Genomic DNA, 21,230 nt, shown 5'->3' with positions numbered 1-21,230 from the left:
GTGTGTTCACAGTTCCTAAGAGGAGGGTAGGAACCATGGTTTGTTTAACTCCTCCTGGGTACTTGTCACTGTGTTAGTTGTTTTACGTGTACTGTGTACTTTCATCTTCCAACAGCCCAATGAGCCAGGTACTATTGTCGTCTTTATTTTGCAAGTAAGGAAACTGAGTATCAATAACATTAAGGAACTTGCTCAAAGTCACACAGCTGGTACATGGTAGGGTCAGGACTCAAACTGAGGTCGTTGTGATCCTGGCACTTGTGTTTTTTCTGTGACCCCACACGCCCTCCGAAGATCCAGAGGGGTACCAGGTGCATGCCCAGTTCCTAGAGGACAGGTTCTGTCGTTAACTTGAACAGAGACAAACCTGAGAGTTTCATTCCCTGGAGTGAAGGGTGTCTGATGCGCGCCGCGGGCCTCGCCCCAGCAAAGCCCCATTTGCATTAGAACGAATAAGTCTGAGTTCAGGCTTTGGAGACCAGCTGCTAAGGTGTGACTCTCAAGTGTGCGCTTACTCATTGTGTGAGCAGGTCTCGACTTCTGTGTGCCTCTGTTTACTTGGTTATAAAATGGGGTTAAGATCTCACCAGGTAGTTGTGAGGATTAAACGACGTGGTACCCAAATCATGGGGTCACACATAAGCCTTAGGAAACGGTAGCTGCCATCCGCATCAGCCTTGAATACTTGTTGATTGAATGTGAACTAAATGTGGATGGCAAGCAGATGGGTATGCACACAGGTAGGGCAGCGTGATTTACTCACGCCGAGGGGCCTTTACCTGTGACCCCTGCCGCATCTCTATTTGACAGCTAGTCAGATTTTCTTAGCCGTGAGCACTCAGTTCTCTTCCCAGGCCTTCTTCCTCGGCTCTTGACAATGGGCTGCATTTCCTAGCTGCCGAGTGGTAAAGCTGGGACTCCATCCAGGTCCCTCTGACCTCAAAGCCCCTGCTCTGAACCACCATACTACCTGCCTTTTAAAATATTGTCCTAAGGGATAAAACGCACGTAACAAGCTAGGTCTGTAAAATCCTGGAATAAATCCCTCAGGGAAATCCAGGTTGAGTAACTATTGTTGGATCATGTCATGAGCAGCCCAGGAGATTGGGGTCACTACTAAAGATCTGATTGGTTAAGATATCACCTAACACCTGTCACAATGGCCGTCACCAAAAAGAACACAAATAACAACTGTTGGCGAGGCTATGGAGAAAAGGGAACCCTTGTACACTGTTGGTGGAAATGTAAATTGGTGTGGCCACTACGGAAAACAGTTTGAAGGTTTCTCAAAACACTAAAAATAGAACTACCACATGATCCAGCAATTCCACTCCTGGGTATTTATTCCTCTAAAATGGAAAACACTAATTCAGAAAGATACATGCACCCCAATGTTCATAGCAGCATTATTTACGATAGCCAAGACATGAAAGCAACCTAAGTGCCCATCCACAGATGAGTGGATAAGGAAGATGCAGTAGGGAATTCCCTGGCGGTCCAGTGGATAGGAGTTGACGCTTTCACTGCTACGGCCCAGGTTCAGTCCCTGGTTGGGGAACTAAGATCCCAGAAGCTGCATGGTGTGGCCCCCCAAAAAAATAGATGTGATATATATATATATATATATATATATATATATATGCAGTGGAATAGTACTCAGCCATAAAAAAGAATGCAATTTTGCCATTTGCAGCAACATGGATGGACTTGGAGGGTACTATGCTTAGTGAAATAAGTCAGACAGAGAAAGACAAATACTGTATGATATGACTTTTATGTGGAATCTAAAAAATAAAACTAGTGAATATAAGAAAAAAAGAAATAGACTCATAGATATAGAAAACAAACTAGTGGTTACCAGTGGGGAGCGGGAAAGGGGGAGGGACAAGTTAGAGGTAGGGAAATAAGAGGAACAAACTACCGTGCTCACTTCAGCAGCACATATACTAAAATCGGAACAATACAGAGAAGATTAACATGGCCCCTGTGCAAGGATGACACGGAAATTCATGAAGCGTTCCATCCTTTTGTGACCAGAATGGGAAGGAAATTCAAAAAAGAGGGGCTATATGAATACATAGAGCTGATTCACGTTGCTGTACAGTTGAAACTAACACAACATCGTAAAGCAGCTATACTCCAATTTTAAAAAAAAGAGGTACAAACTACTATGTATAAAATAAATAAGCTACAATGATATATTTTACAGCACAGGGAATATAGCCAATATATTTTTTTTAATTTCACTTTTTCCTAATTTTTTTTCTTTTTTTTTTAAACCCCACATTTGTTCATTTATTTATTTTTTTGGCTGTCTTGGGTCTTCGTTTCTGTGCGAGGGCTTTCTCTAGTTGTGGCAAGCGGGGGCCACTCACTATCGCGGCCTCTCTCATTGCGGAACACAGGCTCCAGACGCGCAGGCTCAGTAGTTGTGGCTCACAGGCCTAGTCGCTCCGCGGCATTTGGGATCCTCCCAGACCAGGGCCCGAACCCGTGTCCCCTGCATTAGCAGGCAGACTCTCAACCACTGCGCCACCAGGGAAGCCCATAGCCAATATTTTATAATAACTATAAATGGAATATAACCTTTAAAAATTGTGAATCACTATGTTGTACACCTGAAACATACAATATTTTACATTGACTATATCTCAATTAAAAAATAAAAAAGCTGCGACCTAAAAAAAAAAAATCTAATTGGTGAAGGATTACTGTGTGGTCCCACTGGAAGACAGGAAACATCTAAGGAGGACCTTAAAAGTCAGCTCCCCTCTCCTCCTGCCTGGTTTCTCAGCTTCTTTTGATAAGGGAAAGAAAGGACTTTTTACATTGATCTTTGCAAGCTCAGTTGATTGTGTCTATTTCTGCAAGACTTTGTTGCAAATAAAAGGATTCCCTGCATACATAGAAAATCGCTCTTTCTCAGATATCCAAGATACACAGTATTTTTATGTGAAAAAAAAGAAAGTTGTAATACAATATGCACAGTGTTCTCCCCTTTTTTTTCTTTTTTTTTTTTTTTTCAAATGCCAATATCCAACCACAGGAGAAATCTGGAGGAAAAGACATAAAAGTGTTGAGAGTATTATCCCAGCATGATAAGACTGCGTGAGCCTTGACTTTCCCTCAGTCGTTCAACAGCTATTTATTGCAGCCCTACTGTGTGCCGGCCACTGAGGATACAGCGGGGGGACACTTTCCACTTTATGGGTTTCTGCCCTGTTTGGATTTGTGTAACAGGCATGTGTAAATTTTGTAACCAGAACTATAATCAAGAATTGCTGCTTCTCCCAGAGAAGAAAATCCCTCTTTCCAACAGCCCAAGTCTGCATCACCCATCTCTGCCATCTCGGGATCCACCCAGTGCCCCTCTCCTCACGCACCCTTCACATAAGCCAGCCCAGCGCTTCAGTCTCCAGCCTCTAGTCTCTCTGAAAAGAGAATGAGAGACCTAGGTCTGAATTCTGATCCTACTGCTTACCAGCTCCATAGCTTAACCTTGCTGGGCGTCTGTGTCTCACCTATAAATGCAAACACATTTCCTTGCTAGGCTGTTTGTAATGATCAGAAAATATCACGTGGTAAACTTCTGGCATGGTGCCTGGCACATGGCAAGTGGTTAATACTGAATAGCTATTATTATAATATTATTATTCTCACTCTTCCAAGCTGGAAATTCTCAGCAAGTGGCATTGTCAGAGGTCAAGGGCCCAGGCACGAGCCTATTCAGCTCCCCTCCTGTCTCTCTCCGCACCCACCTTTCCTCCTTTCCCTCCATCTTCCCTCACTACGTTCTCTTTCCAAATGCAGCTCTTCCCTCCCTGAGTCTCCCCTTCTCTCTCCCTCCCAGACCACCTTGTGCACAAGCTCCTGAATCACGACCTCCTTCTTCAGCGTCTACAGCCTCCCACTCTATCTTTCTCCTTCGTCATCAAACATGCACTTCAAGCTGGTGCATCTTCACTGGGACCACTGCTTCTTTAGCTCCTTTTCTACTGCTTGTACTCCGGTCCCACTAAGACCTTGAAGTGCATTACACCCTGTGTGCTCACCACCAACTTCCCACATTGTCTTTGCCTCTTTGGCAACTGACGTGGCCCCCCCTGCACTGAAACCCCAGCTTCCTCCCCCCGCCATGTCCTCTCTGGCCTACCCAACCCTCTCGGTTTGCTTTCTTGAAACCCTCTCATCTTTGATAATTACAGCTTGGGTGGGTGATGCTCCTGGCAGCCAGTAGGTGGAGGCCAGGGATGCTGCTAAACGTCCTACGGTGCCCAGGACGGCTCCCACGACGAGGACTGTCCAGCCCAACACGTCGAGATGCTGCAGCTGAGAAATGCTGCTGGCTCCTTCGTCTCTGATACATCCCGGTTATTTTTCTGAAAAAAAAAAATCACCCTTCATTAAGCCAACTCACTGCTCCATCAGAAGCTGAAATAGCAGTGACTCAGATCCTGGAGTCACACCACTGTGATCCCAAGCCCTGGCTCAGCCATTTGCCAGCTGTGTGGCGTCCAGCAGCCACAGGTCTCAGAGCCCGACTGCCTCATGTGTAAAAGGAGGCGATGGCGGGACAATACAGTGGGGTGATGCGTTGATTGCTTGGCAGAGGGCCGGGCACACAGGTCACACTCGTGACATTTCAGTGATGTTTAAATCAAGTTTATACTCTTTAGGCTACTGTTCTAGGCTGGCCACAAACTGAGCTCATCGTTCCATCCCGACTCTTCCCTCTACTCCTCCCCTCCCCCATCATCTGCTCTAACCCAATTAAGCTCTTCCAGAACATGCACTGCATTTCCCCACCTCTCATCCTACCTCCTGCCTTCACCCCCCATATTAGTTTCCTATGGCTCTTCTAACAAATTACCACAAACTTAGGGGCTTAACACAACTCATATTTATTCTTTTACAGTTCTGGAGGCCAAAGGTCCAAAATCAGTTTCGCTAAGGTAAAGGCAAGGGGCTGGTTCCTTCTGGAGGCTCTAGGAAAGAATCCGTTTCCTTGCCTTTTCTAGTCTCTAGACTGGAAAAGGCGAGGAAATAAAAATTCCCCGCTTTCCTTGGCTCACGGCAGAGGAGCACCTTCAACTCTCTGCTTCTGTCACATCACCGTCTCTGTCTGTCTGTAGTCAGACTCCCTGTGTCTGCTTCTTGTAAGAACCCATGCACCTATATTGGGTCCCCCCAGCTAATCCAGGATAAGCCCGCATCTCAAGATCCTTACCTTCATCACATCTGCAAAGGTCCTTCTGCCCTGTCAGGTAATGTTCATAGGCTCTAAGGATTAGGACCCAGACATCTTTGGGGGGGAGGCATCATTCACCCAACCACCTCTTCCATTCTGACACGCCATCCCCTCCAACTCTGCATACCCATGCGTGCCCACGCCCAGTGGGGCCTCAGCCAAGCAGTGATCACACCAGGTGAATGATGGCGCCTCCCCTGGGACTTTTTCATAGACGGATGCTGTGCAAGGACCAACCTTGGGGAACTTCCCAGGATAAATACCGTGTTTAGAGGGAATAGGGCTTTCAAGGAGCCAAGCTTGCTGCTGGGTGGAGCCCTGGGCTAGGACACAGAAGCCTGGGTTCAAGTCCATCCTCACACCTGTGGCCGAAGGTTCCCCCTCAGTGCCCCCGCCCTGGGAGGCTGCAGCCTCATATGAGCTGTGTGGCCTTGGACAAGTCATTTCACCTCTCTGGGCCTCGATGCCTCACCTGCCAAGGGAGGATGGTGAGCTAATTAGTACTGGCCTGTGGTAAGTGTCCAGTAAATAGCAGCTGTGACTTTTACATGCAGTAACTTCTTCCTGAGCCTTTCTTTTGAGTGTAAGTTATTTCTTTTATAGATCACAAGGACCACATGGATGGATCATTTCTAGACTTAAAGACCCTCGGGATGGAAAAAAATGTTCAGAAAATATTGGATGTAAAACCTGACTTGCCAACTTTTTCAAGAGTAGAGATCGGAACGGTAACCAAAGAAACTTTGTCTCTGCATTGACTGACACGTGGGGAGGGTGGGCATGAGGACAGACACTAGCCGTGTGCCCTGGCACCACTGTATACATCATTGGTTCGAGGCCAGGTCCTCCCTGATGGGCTGGCACCTGTATGGACTGATCAGTGCCTGGCCGTACCACCGATCCAATGTTTGAATAGAAAGGCGGCTTGCCATCATGTACAGCATGATATAGCATTGCACTGATGCTGGCCAGGTCAATCTCTGGGCCCTCCTTTTCACATCACATGTTATATTCTGCAGAAAATATCCAACAAGCTAATGTACAACAGTATGTCATGAGCTTGCCTAACATTTGCTTTTTGCTATAAACTGAAAAACATGAACACATAAAGGGCAGCAGAAGGGAGCCATGATGATTAAGAAGACACAAGTTCTAGAATCAGAGACCTGTGTCCTAATCCCAGCTCTGCAAGCTCTGTGACCTTGGGCAGCCTCCTAACCTTTCTGGGACTTCAATTTCCCAGCCGTAAAATGATGATGGAAAAATTAAAGGAGATCATTATGTAAAGTGCTTATCCCAGTGCCTAGCTCATAGCGAGCACTTTAATAGATGATAGTTATTATTGTCAAACAGTATTTAAAGAGTATTATCCAAGAAAACCTTCCTTTCTTAGGGAGCATAGTTTGTGTTTTCCAGGATTTTCAGAAGTAATTTGATTGTTAGGTTGAAGGTGCCCTGTATCCTAAATGGATGTTTGATCGGGTGTTTGACTGACACATGACAATGGACAGCTCAGGTCAGCGTGGCTTGCTGTGGCAGCTGGTCTAAACCAGCTTTTGGAAAACATAATAAAGCCATCCTCTCTGTACCAGCATTTTCTTCTACAATTTTTCTAGACATTTGCTCACACGTCTAGAGATGTGAGTCTTCAGAAACGTGTTGGTCTTCCTGATAAAATCGAACCTTCCTTCTCTGAGGTTGGGAGTAGAGGGACCGTCTCCAGGGGGGAAGCTCAGCTGGATCTCATGTCCTGATGGTCCTGCTTCCAAGACCTTCTCCTTGGCAACAAGCCCTCATCCCACCACTGACACCACAGAGCAGGAAACCTCCTAACTCTCAATCCTCCAAGGTTGGCAGTAATTAAATGAAAGAGCAAGAGGAAGAATAGCTGACATCTGTGAACTGCTTACTGTGTGCCAGGCGTTGAGCTCAGCCGGCTCCATGCCTTATGTCATTGAACGATCATAGCAGCCTTGTGTCATAGTTACTATTATTGTCCCCATTTAACAGATAAGAAAAATTAAGGCTTCAGGAGGTCAAGTACCTCACCCAAGGTCACAGAATAATGATTGAAGACACACCAGGGGTGTGTCCCTGGTGGTGTGTCTGCTAGCCTGCAGAGACCGGGTGGGGACTGTGTGCTTGGATCCTGTAGCCCAGGCTCTTCCTTAGTGACCCTCCCCTCAGGAAAAGAAGGGGCGTCTGGAGAGGTACAGAGGATGCAGCTCAGGGTAGCTGAAGACACTGAGCAGCATCTCAGGTTCTTTTTGCAGCAGATCTGCCCGGTTTATTGTCATCTTCAGATACCCTCTTTTATTCTCATCTCCATAGATACATAGACAAATATGTCCACTCTTATCTATCACAGTCATTTTGGGGGCCATTATAGTTTTTTAGTTGTTTTGTTTTTAATCTCAGAGGTTTTCAGGGTAGTGCCAACAAATGCTAGGGCTAAGAGATGCTCATGGCAAGCATTAAAAGCCAATTTATTTTTTAAGGAGGCTTATTATGGTTATTTGTAGTCGTTCAGATCAGGTAACCTACTCAGACTGGTGGCCATTCCATGCAGTCATTTGGGCTTCCAGCAGCCAGCTGGCTGGTTGGGGTCTTAGGGAGATGCAGCTGCAAACACTATCTGCATTGTCTCTGGAAAGGGTCTGAAGTGATGCTCACCCACCAGGTTCCAGAACTAGGAGAAGGTTGGGCCAAATTTTGTGAGGGTATGGTTTCTGCTGCACAGAAATGAGATTCCTTTAATAAAAAGGAGGGAGGCTATTTTCCACTTAACCTTCATTCGTTCATTCCACGAACATGCCCACTATGCACCACTCGGTGCCAGGTGCCATGCTGGGCACAAGGAGGGAGATAGTGAGCAAAAGCCGCATGGTCCCCATTTTTCTGGAGCTTGTCCTCTCAACATCAGCGGTACTGATTTTTTGAGCCAGGTAACTCTTTGTTTGGGAGACTGCCCTATGCATCGTGGGGTGTTTAGCAGCATCCTTGTCCTCTACCCACTAGACGCCAGCAGCAATTATGACAACCACAAATGTGTCCAGGCATTGCTAAATGTCCTGGAGGGGGTAGGGTGGACAGAGTCACCCCCGGTTGAGAACCACTGGCCTAAAGGGAAGACAGACGAGACGGTGGCCAAAGAACGGCATAAGTGATGCATCATTTCAAAGGCAGTCGTGCTCTGAAGGGGTAGGAACACAGTCATATAGAAAGCAGTTCACAGAGTCAGACTGGATTTAAAACCAACTCTCTTGGCATGGACATATATACACACACACGCTACCAAAGGTAAAATAGATAGCTCGTGGGAAGCAGCTGCATCGCACAGGGAGAGCAGGTCGGTGCTGTGTGTCTACCTAGAGGGGTGGGATAGGGAGGGTGGGAGGGAGATGCAAGAGGCAGGGGATATGGGGATATATGGATACGTATAGCTGATTCACTTTTTGATACAGCAGAAACTAACACACCATTGTAAAGCAATTATACTCCAATAAAGATGTTAAAAAAATTAACTCTCTCAAATTATTCTTTAGTATCTTTCCAGTTCTTCCATTATTCTTTGGGTTATTCTTCTGGATGTAGAAAATCATAATGGAATGCCAAGAGAGTTTTTCTTCTTTTTTTTAATTTCAGCCTCAAAATGGCCTTTCCAGCCCAGGGTCCATCATGGTCTCTGAGAAGTTAAGGAAAATGGATGTGGCTGACGCTTTAGATCTTAGTGAAAAGCTGGTAGGTATACCCAGCATCAGTCCCCTCCTGTCCAAACCTGCGTGCCCTGCAGGTAGTTTAAACATCAACTCCACATACATGTTTAGTTGTTACAGTAGCTCCACGAGACCCATCTCCTATCCCAGCATGGGCTGGAAATTGCAGAGCCCAATTCCTTGCAAGACTGGGTAGTAAGAATGAATGTTTATATCTGTTGTCATTCCCCCTCCCCACTTCCCCCCAATTCTCAAAAAGGCATAGTGTAAATGGATGCGGGGGAAAATGAAAGTCGTACTAAAAACCCCAAATGCACTCATTTGCAAAGCATGTGTTTCTTCTCTGCAACTGCAGAAAATGAATGAAACAGAATTAGACGTTTGCCTCCTCAAAGGGGCCACCAGCGGTCTTGGGCCAGGCCTCTTACCTGCAAAATGCTTTCTCGTAGTACATGGACATGAGCAAAACCCTCGGGACTTTGATGAACATCAAAGGTATGTCAGGTCACGTGTCCATGAAACACCTCTCCCCAAAAGAGAGGGAGAGAGTCTACCAGCTTCGACAAAGAGACCTGTACCTGGTGTTTGATAAGATCACCCTACTCAAGAACCAGCTGCAGAGAAAAGAGGAGCTTTTGAGACGATACGAGAAGGACATTGAACAGCTCAAGTATGGCCCATGTCTCCGGCAAAAGGCCCAGGCCTCCATTCTCCAGGCTAAACCTCGGTGCAGCTGCAGACCCGTAGGGACCAGGACAAGAGGACAGAGGCCTGGGTGTGGAGGGGGGCAGGCGGGATGGTGACTCAGGGCCTGATGGACCCAAGTCTCTGGGCAAGAAAGCAGCAGTTAAAGTACCCTACTATTAAGGAATAAGGTGCACCTTTTATAAATGTGTCTGATGTTTCACCATGTGTGTGCTTTTCATAATTCCATCCTATTTTCAGTAGTATCCGTTCCCCCACCCTCTCTGGAAAATTGGGAGGGGCTGGTAGCATAACCGTTGCCCCCTTCATGCTGCACGTCCACAGCCAATGGGCTATTTATTCTGCCCTCTAGTCCCCACATCTTCAGCCTTCCCCCCACTTGTAAGGAAACCGCGAAGCCAGGCATATATGGAAGTGTTCTGAGGATCTCCCAGGTCGGGAGCATTGGTGGTGAGTGAGAAAGCTGAGGAGAAAAGAGACTTTGTCTCTCCTGTGTGCTCAGGCAGAGCAAAGTGTCGGTTCAGATGTACCAGTCACAGGTGGCAAAGCTGAAGGACGACATCTGCAAAGAGGCCGAAGAAAAGGCGCTGCTGAAGGAGGCCCTGGCGCACATGGAAGAGCGGCTGCACCAGGAGAAGAGGGTCACCAGGGCGATCAGGCAGCAGAAGGTGAGAGGTCCCTGCTCGGAGCAGAGCCTCTGAGGCTGCCCCTCAGCTCCCTTTAGAAACAGCCAACTGAGGTCCCAGTGGGATCCAGGCAGCACAGAATGCATTCGCTCATTGCAAAGGAAGGTGGCAGAATAGCTTTAGCATTAGGCAGACATAGGTTTAGACTCTTGTTCTGCCATTTACTGTGTGACTTCAGGCAGCTTTTTATTTTTTTAACATCTTTATTGGAGTATAATTGCTTTACAGTGTTGTGTTCATTTCTGCTGTGTAACAAAGTGAATCAGCTATATGCATACGTATATCCTCACATCCCTCCCTCTTGTGTCTCCCTCACACCCTCCTTATCCCACCCCTCTAGGTGGTCGCAAAGCAATGAGCTGATCTCCCTGTGCTATGCAGCTGCTTCCCACTAGCTTTCTATTTTACATTTGGTAGTGTATATATGTCCATGCCACTCTCTCACTTCATCACAGCTTACCCTTCCCCCTCCCCATTTCCTCAAGTCCATTCTCTACATCTGTGTCTTTATTCCGGGCTGCCCCTAGGTTCATCAGAACCTTCTTTTTTTTTTTTTTTTTAGATTCCATATATATGTGTTAGCTTAACCTCTCTGAGACTCAGTCTAGCTTGCCTCTATTTTTTTTAACTTTCTTTTTTTTTAATTTAATTTTTATTTTATATTGGAGTATAGTTGATTTACAGAGTTGTGTTAGTTTCAGGTGTATAGCAAAGTGATTCAGTTATACATACACATATATCTATTCTTTTTCAGATTCTTTTCCCATATAAGTTATTACAGAATATTGAGTAGAGTTCCCTGTGCTATACAGTAGGTCCTTGTTGATTATATATTTTATATATAATAGTGTGTATATGTTAATCCCAAACTCTTAATTTATCCCTCCCCACCACATTTCCACTTTGGTAACCATAAGTTTGTTTTCAAAGTCTGTGAGTCTCTTTCTGTTTTGTAACTAAGCTCATTTGTATCATTTTTTTTAGATTCCACATATAAGTGATATAATATGATATTTGTCTTTGTCTGACTTACTTCACATAGTATGATAGTCTCTAGGTCCATCCATGTTGCTGCAAATGGCATTACTTCATTCTTTTTTATGGCTGAGTAGTATTCCACTGTATATTTGTACCACATCTTCTTTATCCACTCCTCCATCGACATTTAGGCTGCTTCCATGTCCTGGCTGTTGTGAACAGTGCTTTCTGAGACTCATAGTCTAGCTCGTCTGTATTTTTTTAACTTTTGATAATTCGTGTATTTTATCTTGTTTTTTCTATCCAGATAACTATTTTTTCTACCAGTTTTATTGAGACATAATTGACACACAGCACTGTACTGAGCTTAAGGGTGTCCAGCATCATGATCTGACTTCCCTGCCTCCTGAAATGATGACCACAATCAGTTGAGTGAACAGCCCGAGTGTTTTTAAAGGCGGCGCTTCTGATTTTCATTGTTCTGCCAGGTGCCAGGGATACACCGAGGAATAAGCTCTCTGAGAATAAAGATTTGGGTTTGCTATTCTGAGTAGCCAGAATAGTACTCCAGTCTTTCTGACTTGGGGCTGTGTATTTGTACACGCATGCTTGCGTGTATGTGTGTACATGTGAGTATGTGCTGTGTGTTTGCATGTGTGTGTATTTGCATGTGTGTGTTTGTTGCCTGCATGAGCTCTAAGGAGGCCAAGGTCATAGAAGGGTGCCCTTCTCCTCAACCAGGAGGTGATGGTCAGATAGTTCCTTGCAGAAGCCTGCCCTCCATCCTGAGAACCTTCTAGGCAATAGGTTTCCAGACAGCAGGCTCTCTGGCTTAGAGCCCCAGAAATGAAAAGTGGCTGTCCTGCTCTGAGGGAGCCTGGATGCGGTGTTTCCAGTGCTCACTGCTGTGAATTAAACATCACAGGCCTTAGTCTGTGTGTGACATGGGGCTGCCTCAGGCAGAGGACAGTTTCCTTTCACACCAAGCAATGCCAGGGAGAGCTGGGCCAGTGACAGAGTTGTGACTTTCCCTTTGATGTGCCCTCTGGAGAGCTCACCCCTCCCCGAAATGCCGCCCCCGCCCCCAGGGCTTGGCAGACTAGGTCCCAAAGCAGAGACACCAGACCACAGAATGGGACAGAGAAGGGCCCAAAAAAAGCCATTGTCATGTACTGAAAACCTGAGGATTTACATAATCAGGCTTCACATGCATTATTCATGGGCTGCCTCATTCATACACAGTGCAAGGGACAGGCCAGCCTGTTTGTCAGGAAGAAAACAATAATACATCTTAAAGTTTTGCTGGATCCTAAAGGGCACTTGTATATATCTGTCTTGGCATCCGTTCCTTCCAGGGAGTATATCTTCGTTGTCTTTAAGCAGAAATGAACAGAAAGTAGAATTCCTCTTTTCTAAGTTTTACACTTAGTATTTTCACAAGGAGCCTTAGTTTTTTAGCCTCCTGTATGAAACTTTGAAACTCTTCACCCGTTCACAGAGGTGGCAGTGTTGAAGCACTGAGATGAAATTACACATCTTTAGCCTCAGAATTGCCCACCCCCCAAAAAAAAATGGAGTTTGTAGTTTTAATTTTTGACCATCTCTTCACCAAGCAGACCTTTCAAGAATCAAAAGTCCTATTTCCACACTAATATCTCTGGCTGTGAAAATGAGACTTGGTATAAGATGCTGGGCCTTCACAGCGAACTGGGTCTGTGGCTCTGTCCATGTGGCAGAGGGACGGGAACCGCTGCCCAGGCCGTGCTCACTCGAATCCACTTCCCACATCACCCAAGAAGCCGGCAGTGTCTCTCAGAGTTCAGAGGCCAGATTTGGAGTCAAACAAATAGGGGTCAAGCCCCACCGCTGCCCCGAATGACCCTGAGTAAGTGGCTTGACCTCTGTATCCCAGGTTCCTCAACAAAAGCAACCAAAACTGTTAGCAAGGGGCCTACTCCGTGGGGGAGTGGGAGGGTTAAATGGCAAAATGCCTGCAGTGCCTGGCACATCACAAGCCCCGTTTCTAAGGGGGAAGAATAGGCAGCTCATGGATGGGTGGGGATTCCTCTATTTCTTTCAGGGAGCTTCCTGCCAGCTGACGCCTTCCCCGGTCCTCCCAAAGCCGCCAGCTCTTATGGGACGCGCTCTTCTCTTTGGTGAATACGACTAGGCCACGGCCAAGAAAGGACCCAGATACCTTTTGTGAATGGGCTAAGGCTGGGATTTTCAAGAGGAAATTTTTAAATGCACAGAAGTTGCCACTTGGGAAGCACGCAAGCCCTTTCTTAGGGCTTGAAGTGTAAGAAAGGCTGAAGGGCACCGGCTGCTTCTGGCAGGAGAAGCCGCTCAGCTCTCCTGCCAATCAAATCTCCTGCCAATCAAATCTCCAGCCAATCAAGTCCTGGCTAGGGGGCGTGACCACCGCTTTGCCTTGTGGTCTCAGCCAGGAAAAGCCCCTAACCTTCCCTCTGCTTAATTAGCTCAGATCCCTCTTCTTTAAGATGAGAATAAAAATGGCACCTAGCTCGTAGCCTTCCCAATGGGAGCTTGTATACAAAACCCTTAGTACATAGGCCCACAAAGCATACATGCTCTCCTACCATCGTCATTATCCTCACTATTCTCTTTAACTCACTATCTTCCAAGATTTCCTTGGGCCCAGGTATTCTCAAGATTCTGGCTTCCTCCGTGCCACTTGTGTGTTTTGTTTGTTTGTTTGTTTGTTTTTGCGGTACGCAGGCCTCTCACTGTTGTGGCCTCTCCCGTTGTGGAGCACAGGCTCCAGACGCACAGGCTCAGCGGCCATGGCTCACGGGCCCAGCCGCTCCGCGGCATGTGGGATCCTCCTTGACCGGGACACGAACCCGTGTGCCCTGCGTCGGCAGGCGGACTCTCAACCTCTGCGCCACCAGGGAAGCCCCACAATTGGTAGATGTTGTGTAGGAGGAGCGTGGGATGGGAGGGGCTTGGGGTGGTACTCTTCCGCCCACAATGATGAAGTAGAACCATGTGGCCAGGCCTATGCAGCATACGGATAGAAGAAGGCTAAAGAAAAAGACCCTCCCGCACCCCCTTCATCACATCCCAGTGTGTTCAGTAAAGTTCAGGAAAAGCAGGTGCACAGGGGCCAGGCTCTGCCCTTCAGTGCCCAGTTGCCCACTGACGGAACTTAATCCAGGAAGGAATTTTGCAGCAATGTTCAAACTGGGGTTCCCTGGAGCCTTTGGGTGCCATGGAAAGGTGTGACTCTCAAAGCACACACACCTTTCTCCCGCCAGAGAAGCTCTCCATTATCTTATACCCCAAGTTCCTCATGGGATTTTGCTTGGATATACGGTTCTGCCAAAAAAAAGGCGGGGAATGGGGTGGGAGAGAAGAAGGCTGTTGGTTTAAAACTAACCCCTGCTTTATAATATCTGGGAATTTGGATAGTGATTGTCTCAACTGAGTTTGTGATAAATACTGAGTGGCTGCAGGCTCGAGGCCTTCTCCACGGAAAATGCCTGGAGGGCAACTGTCAGTTCAATACGGGCCCATCAGCCTTCACAGACAGTCCTCTGAGGGTAGAGTTAGCATCCTTCTGGGAGAATGGAAGAGTCTTGTAAGCACCTATGCCCTGTCCCAAAAGACAGCCTTATTTCCTCCCTGAGTTTTGTGACTACCCGGTAGGGTTGCCAGATTTAGGGGAAAACAAACAAACCAAAAACACGATGCCCAGTTAAATTTTAATTTCAGATAAACAACAAAAGCTATTCAGTATAAATGTCCTAACTATTACACGGGGCATATTCACACTCACAAATTTGTTGGCTTCATTCTGAAATTCAGATTTAACTGGGCATCCTGTATTTTATCTGGCAACCCCTCCAACATTTACTGAGCACCAACTAGACACCAAGCAGGGAGGTTCTGAAGCAGGTGTCGCAAGATGGCAGCCCACAGATATATTCCATTTGGCTCATGGGATTTTTTTTTAAGTTACATTTCAAAATAGGGCAGTTTCCTGGAATACTCTGGATTTCCAGCTTCTCTGGGAAACTTGGAAGATCTGGCGACCCTAGGCCCACAGACCCACAAGCCACCATCACAAGCCTCCATCTTCCAGGCCCCTTAGAAAGGCCCTGGGCTCGTGTGTTTGCTGCTGTCCACCACCACCCCAGCTCACTTCACCCACTTCTTTTCCTTTCCTGGCCGCTGTAGGAATCAGGTTGGCGACCCCAGTGGATGCTCAGGGCTCTAGGAGAACGTCTCCTTCCTGACACCACTGCACATTCACCTGCGGAGTGTTTGTCTGCAAGGGAGACCCCAGTTCCCTCTCACTTTTGTGCCTCCAGTGCCTAGGGGATGCTCTTTCTTTGATGAGCTGCCCCTGAGGTGCAGGGTCTTGAGCAGATCAGGGTCAGCAATAGTAATCAAACCCCAGGGGAGCGGCAAGCTCCAGGTTTTCAGTGATGCTGGCTTCCCAACAGGCCCCTGTAGTCCCTGCCAGGGAGGTTAGCCACTGGGGCTTTCAACATTTCCACTGGGTGGAAAGCCACTGGACATCTACAGCCTCTTCCACTGATCTAGGAGGCTCTGCTTCCAGCTAAAGCAGATCTGTCCTCCAAGAAGAATACAGTATCCTTCATAGCCTTCTTGGTTGACCACCTCCTTCTCTGCTGGAATCTGGAACAGAGATTCCCTAAAAGGTGCAGCAGGACAGTGTAGCGTTGCCCCAAAGCCACACCCCCTTCTGCAGACCTCTATCCTCACCTCCTCACCTAGGAAGGCTCAACATTCCATCCAAATGGGTAGCATCTGAAAGTTGAGAAAAATCCATTTTTCTCTGATGCAAAAGGCAAAGAAGAACATAAGCTAAATTTTGTCAATATTCTTTCTGTGTTAAAGAGACGAATGTTTGGAGAGCTGATGAAGAACTCAAAGATGCAGAACTCACATTTCCAGGTGAGCCAGAAGAGAGAAGAGAGAAAACCCTAGAACGTCAGCAGGAAGCCCAGTGGACAGTTATCCCACATCTATTATGTATTGAGCATTTGGCATGTGCCGGGCACAGAGCCAAACACTCGACGTGCAGTATCTCTTTTAAGCTTCACAACAACCCTATGGGGTGGGTGTTGTTATTATACCCAATTTACAGATGAGGTGTCTGAGGCTCAGAGACTTTCTTTGTCCAGAGCCTCACAGCTCAGTAGGAGAGCTGGGAATCAGTGCAGATCTGACACCCAGGTGAGTGCTAGCTTTTCCTCCTTTAGGTTAGAAACCTCCAGGTAATAAACCTGATACATTTCCAGTGGTATTTCTCTTAAATTTCAAGGAAGCATCCTCTAGAATTCTCTTCAAAGTTGAGAATTAAGACTATGAAATCTTGAACATGTTGAAACATTGCCATTGACAAATCAGCCCTGGAACTGGAATTAAGCCAGTCCACGTTCCCACTTTGCAGACAGTAGAGGCGAGCTCTCAGGAAGCTAGAAAGCCAAACACATTTTGGTTGAATATGAAATAGGAGACATTCAAGTTTGATAAAAGGCCACAGTCATGCTGAGGCAACCAAATTATCATGGGAAGAAACGAAGATATTCTAGGTGAGGGATATATTTGAAAAATAGAAGCTTCTCAACCAGCATCCTTGTGCAAAGACCAGAAGGTGGTTACTCCCCAGAGCAGGATGTTAAGAGGATAGAGAGCATCCTGAGGGCCCCACTTGATCTGAGACGTTTGCCACCCTGCAAAGTGGAAACGACTGGAAGTTTGTTACTTATTCACTCACATATATGACTGAGCTGGGAGGAGGCAGAAACTGCCCTACATCTAGGTTTTGTCTGAGGACCACCTGCGGATGTGAAATGGCAGAGGAGATATTGGGATGGGCCCCGGATGTTGTGGGAACATTGTGCTTCTCTGAGATGTGAGACGCCCTGGAACTTCACGCTGCCTCTGGCTTTAACAGAAGCGGGGCAGATGGTGCTTCGGCTAAGAGCAAAGAGCCAGCTTCCCATTCTCCCTGCCCTCCAGCCTGAGCTTAGAAGTTTGGTGTCTAGGATCTCCTCAGTACAGAAAGGTTTCCTCCAGGTTCCTTGCCAAGTGTACCTTGGGCGACTCCATCCCCAAGAGTGGGCCTTGGGCTTCCCTGGTGGCGCAGTGTTTGAGAGTCCGCCTGCCGATGCAGGGGACACGGGTTCATGCCCCGGTCTGGGAAGATCCCACATGCCGCGGAGCGGCTGGGCCTGTGAGCCATGGCCGCTGAGCCTGCGCGTCCCGAGCCTGTGCTCCGCAACGGGAGAGGCCACAACACTGAGAGGCCCGTGTACCGCAAAAAAAAAAAAGGGGGTGGAGGGGGCTTTTTTAAGGATATAGGGGTGAGTGCCTCATAAAAACTGGGAGCTGAAAGAGAGACTGGCCTCGAAATAGAACTGGTAAGCCATCAGATCTCAGGCATCATCTCTTTTATGCACACACAAGCGTGCGCACACGCACACATAGGCCGTATCTCCTCTCTGTGTCTCTGTGTGGCTCCCCTGATCTCTGCTCTCTCCAGTCATGTGACAGGAAGGAATGACCTCATGGTCCCCCAGTTCAAAGGACCAGCCCAGGAAGCAAGTAGCATCTTAGAACCCATAACCCAAATCCTGGGAGTGACCATCTTAAAAGCCCAGCCCGTGCCAAGTGCCCGATCAGCTATGACCAGGGACAGAGTCACACACATGGCTGCCTGGATCCAGGAGTAGTGCTCAGAAAAGGGTTAGACAGACCCCCTAGAGTATGCTGCATTTTACCCTCCTAAGACATCAGAGACATAAGGCATTCAGTTCAGTAACAGCTTTTCGAGAGAAAGTCCATCCCAATGAAATTGCCTATCATCAGAAACTCCTGGTTCAAAAAAAGATGCAAATGTCAGAAGAAAACGTTATCTGTGTATCTGGAAGAGTGTACACCAAAATGTGAATAAGGTTACCTGTGGGTAGTGTGATAATGGTGGATCATTTTACCTTCGTTTTGCTCACGTCTATGTGTATATATAAATATTTTTTACAACAAAGATTTTATTTTCAGTAAAAAAAAAAAAATGCCATTTGAGAAATATTTGGGGATCTCCCTACAATTATAGAGTTTGGGCATTTGTTGCTCTTGCTTGTTGTAGGTTGGAGCCAGAAAAGGCACCCCAAAGATGGACCAAGGAAGGGAGATGCTGAAGAGAGAAATGTCCAGCAAATCCAGCCAGAGCCTTCTGTTTTCTAAACCTGGTGGAAGGAACTAGAAACGTCGTCCCGCTGGGCCTCGCGTGATCCTCCGTGACTCAGTGTTACTCTTCTGCGTCCAACTACTAAGATGCTTTTTTAGGACATTAAAGGTTGCTACCCTAGTGTGTTGCTTCCTAGACTGGTATTTTGCACAATACTGTATTTTGGAGTGTGTGAGGAGAGGGGTTCTTTTCACAGATATTATGAATGTAAACATACACAGGCATATGAAGAATAAGTTTGAAATTCAGACTCCTAGGCCTGGTAGATGCAATTATGTGTTTGGGTAGTGACAAACCCAAATGTCACACCTCCAAGGAGCTCTGAGAAGCCCGCAGTGGAGAAAACCCAGGGCGTGTACTGGGGCCACAGGACAGAATGGTAACCTCAGGGCTGTTGGGGCCATGGTATAGTGCATTTATATCTGAATTGATTATAATAAATGTGAACAGCAACCAGTTTTATCGCTTACATAACAGTGAGTCATGTTTATATGGCGCTCTGCGGTGTTCAAAACACTTCTCGTCTAATCCTCTCTCAAGCCCTGGGAGGTAAATAGCATTATGTTCCCCATTTTACAAATGAGGAAGCTGAGGCCCAGAGAGGTTAAATGGCCCGTCTAAAGTCACACAGCTAGTAAATTGAAGAATTGGGGCTGGAACCCAGGTTTCTAACTCCATCTCACGCTGCCCATTCTGCCGCACCAAGACAGCCCAGTAGGTCAAGTCCCAGGCCATCAGGACAGACCAAGTACCCAGTCATCAAAGAACACACACTGCCCAGGTGGACACACCCCTTTCCTGTGGTGTTTGAAGAGACCCTCATTTTTGCCTTCTCTCCAGCCATCTGTTCTCTCCCTGCCTTTCTTGTACGGCCAGAGACCACCAAACAAAACAGGAGGAAGAGCCAGAAGCCATGAATATCATTTATTTTTTATTTTTAAAAAGCCACAATAAAAGTATTTTGATATTTTAAAACCAAATGCATTCTTTATACTGATTAAAACTAGAAGGAAATGGGAAAAATGATTGGCATGATCTTCCACTAAAGGTACTTCTTACACAGTGAGAAGGGGGAGCATACCTGACCTTAAAAATAATCTTGAAAATCCCAGCAGTTTTCCATAAAGAACATATTACTTATACTGTACCATATCCCCCAAATCCAAAACAGCAATCTCCAGCACCAGAAAAGATCACTTGGTCAGGCAGTAGTTAAGTAGCTGGCTCATGTTTGGAAGCCAAATTGTGTGGGAAAAAAACACTTTGGTTGAATACAAATATTTGAATTTGCATAAGTTAAATGTAATGCCTATGTGGCTCCACTGTATTTGAGGTCTTTCAAAGGACGTGTTAATCTTTATCATATCAACATTGCAACCCACAATGGCAATGTCCTTTCTTCACTCCTTGAACTAGATGGTTCTTTAGGTGTCTCCTCAGCCACACACCCCTTTCTCTGAGAATGCACATTCCCCAACCAGGTTTACCCTACCTACTGCTGCTCTCTTGGCCACACCTGACTGGCTGATCAGTAGATAGTCTACCCAAGCCAGACCAATCAGGTTTCTCTTCTAACCCAAGCTGGGCCAATCAGCACCTGTGCCCTTGATATTTGGAAGTGGGACACGGAGTTACCACACAGGTCATTAATGGCCCGGAGCTGAAAGTCTTGATGCAGTTCCCAGCTGGGGTGGCCATTTCTCCCACTGTGTTTGGAGAAACAAAGCCAGTCTTAGAAAGAGATGGCCAGGATAGATAAGCAACAGGTAGAGACAAGAAACCAAGACCCAGGGAATTCCCTGGCAGTCCACCCTGCGCTTTCACTGCCAAGAGCCCGGACTCAATCCCTGGTCAGGGAGCTAGGATCCCATAAGCCACACCGTGTGGCGCAAAAAAAAAAAAAAGAAGAAGAAACCAAGACGACCCCCAGAGAGACAGTGCAGCAGACACTACAAGCCCCTTAGTCATTGCCTCCCTCTACTGTATAAGCAGCACGCGAAATGCCCTCATTTCCCAGCCTCCCTTGCAGCTAGACCTGGCTGTGTTGTTCAGTTCTGGCCAGTGACATGCAGGTGAAGGCCCTGGGCAGGGCTTCCCTTCTGGAATTAAAGGCAAGGCTTTGCTAGGAGAAAGTTTTTCTCTTTGTCCCTTTGCCTTGTCTCCTTTTCCTCTCCTGGAGCTCGGACTTGGAGCTGGAGCAGCCATGTTGGGGATCACCAGGTAACAAGCCGGAGACCAAAGCCCACCTCAAAGGACAGTGGAGTGGAAAGACATGAAAAGCCTGGGTGGGAGCCTAGTGGCATCACTGTGCTCTGCACTGTACCTGAACTGCCTACCTCTGTACATCCTGTTGTAGAAATAAATCAATCCTATCAGTTTCAGCCACTGTAGTCAGATGTACCTGTTTGTGCTGTGGAGCAAATCACTCAAAAGTTAGTGACTTAAAATGGCGACTATTAGTTCTCATGATTCCAGGCGTCAAGCTGGCCACTTGTACTGGTCTGGTGGGTTTGGCTGGGGCTCGTTTAGGGTGGCTTCGTACATGCCTGCCTGGTCATTGCCAGGCAAGCTGGGTTAGGACAGTGGTTCTCAACTGGGGGCATTTTGCCTCCCAGGGGGCATTTGGCAATGTCTGGACACACTTTGGTTGTTAA

At 46.9% G+C, this 21,230-nt stretch overlaps 1 protein-coding gene across 1 annotated transcript in view; it reads left to right on the top strand.

The window, feature by feature from the left end:
- LOC309808834 (forkhead-associated domain-containing protein 1-like) overlaps positions 1-18,591 on the top strand; it is a gene marked incomplete at both ends in the record, with an annotated part of 100,346 nt that extends 81,755 nt beyond the window's left edge. Inside the window, 5 exons of the mRNA XM_082629407.1 lie at positions 5,860-5,976; positions 8,894-8,989; positions 9,414-9,634; positions 10,172-10,337; positions 18,475-18,591. Coding sequence (XP_082485533.1) covers positions 5,860-5,976; positions 8,894-8,989; positions 9,414-9,634; positions 10,172-10,337; positions 18,475-18,591 — 717 coding nt within the window. The remainder of the gene's footprint in view (positions 1-5,859; positions 5,977-8,893; positions 8,990-9,413; positions 9,635-10,171; positions 10,338-18,474) is intronic.
- Positions 18,592-21,230: the final 2,639 nt, after the last annotated feature.

This window comes from Mesoplodon mirus (genome assembly GCF_964341445.2).
Source record: "Mesoplodon mirus genome assembly, chromosome: 7".
Classification (NCBI taxonomy): domain Eukaryota; kingdom Metazoa; phylum Chordata; class Mammalia; order Artiodactyla; family Ziphiidae; genus Mesoplodon; species Mesoplodon mirus.
The sequence above is the reverse complement of the archived record's forward strand: the minus strand, read 5'-3'. Positions and strand labels throughout refer to the sequence as shown.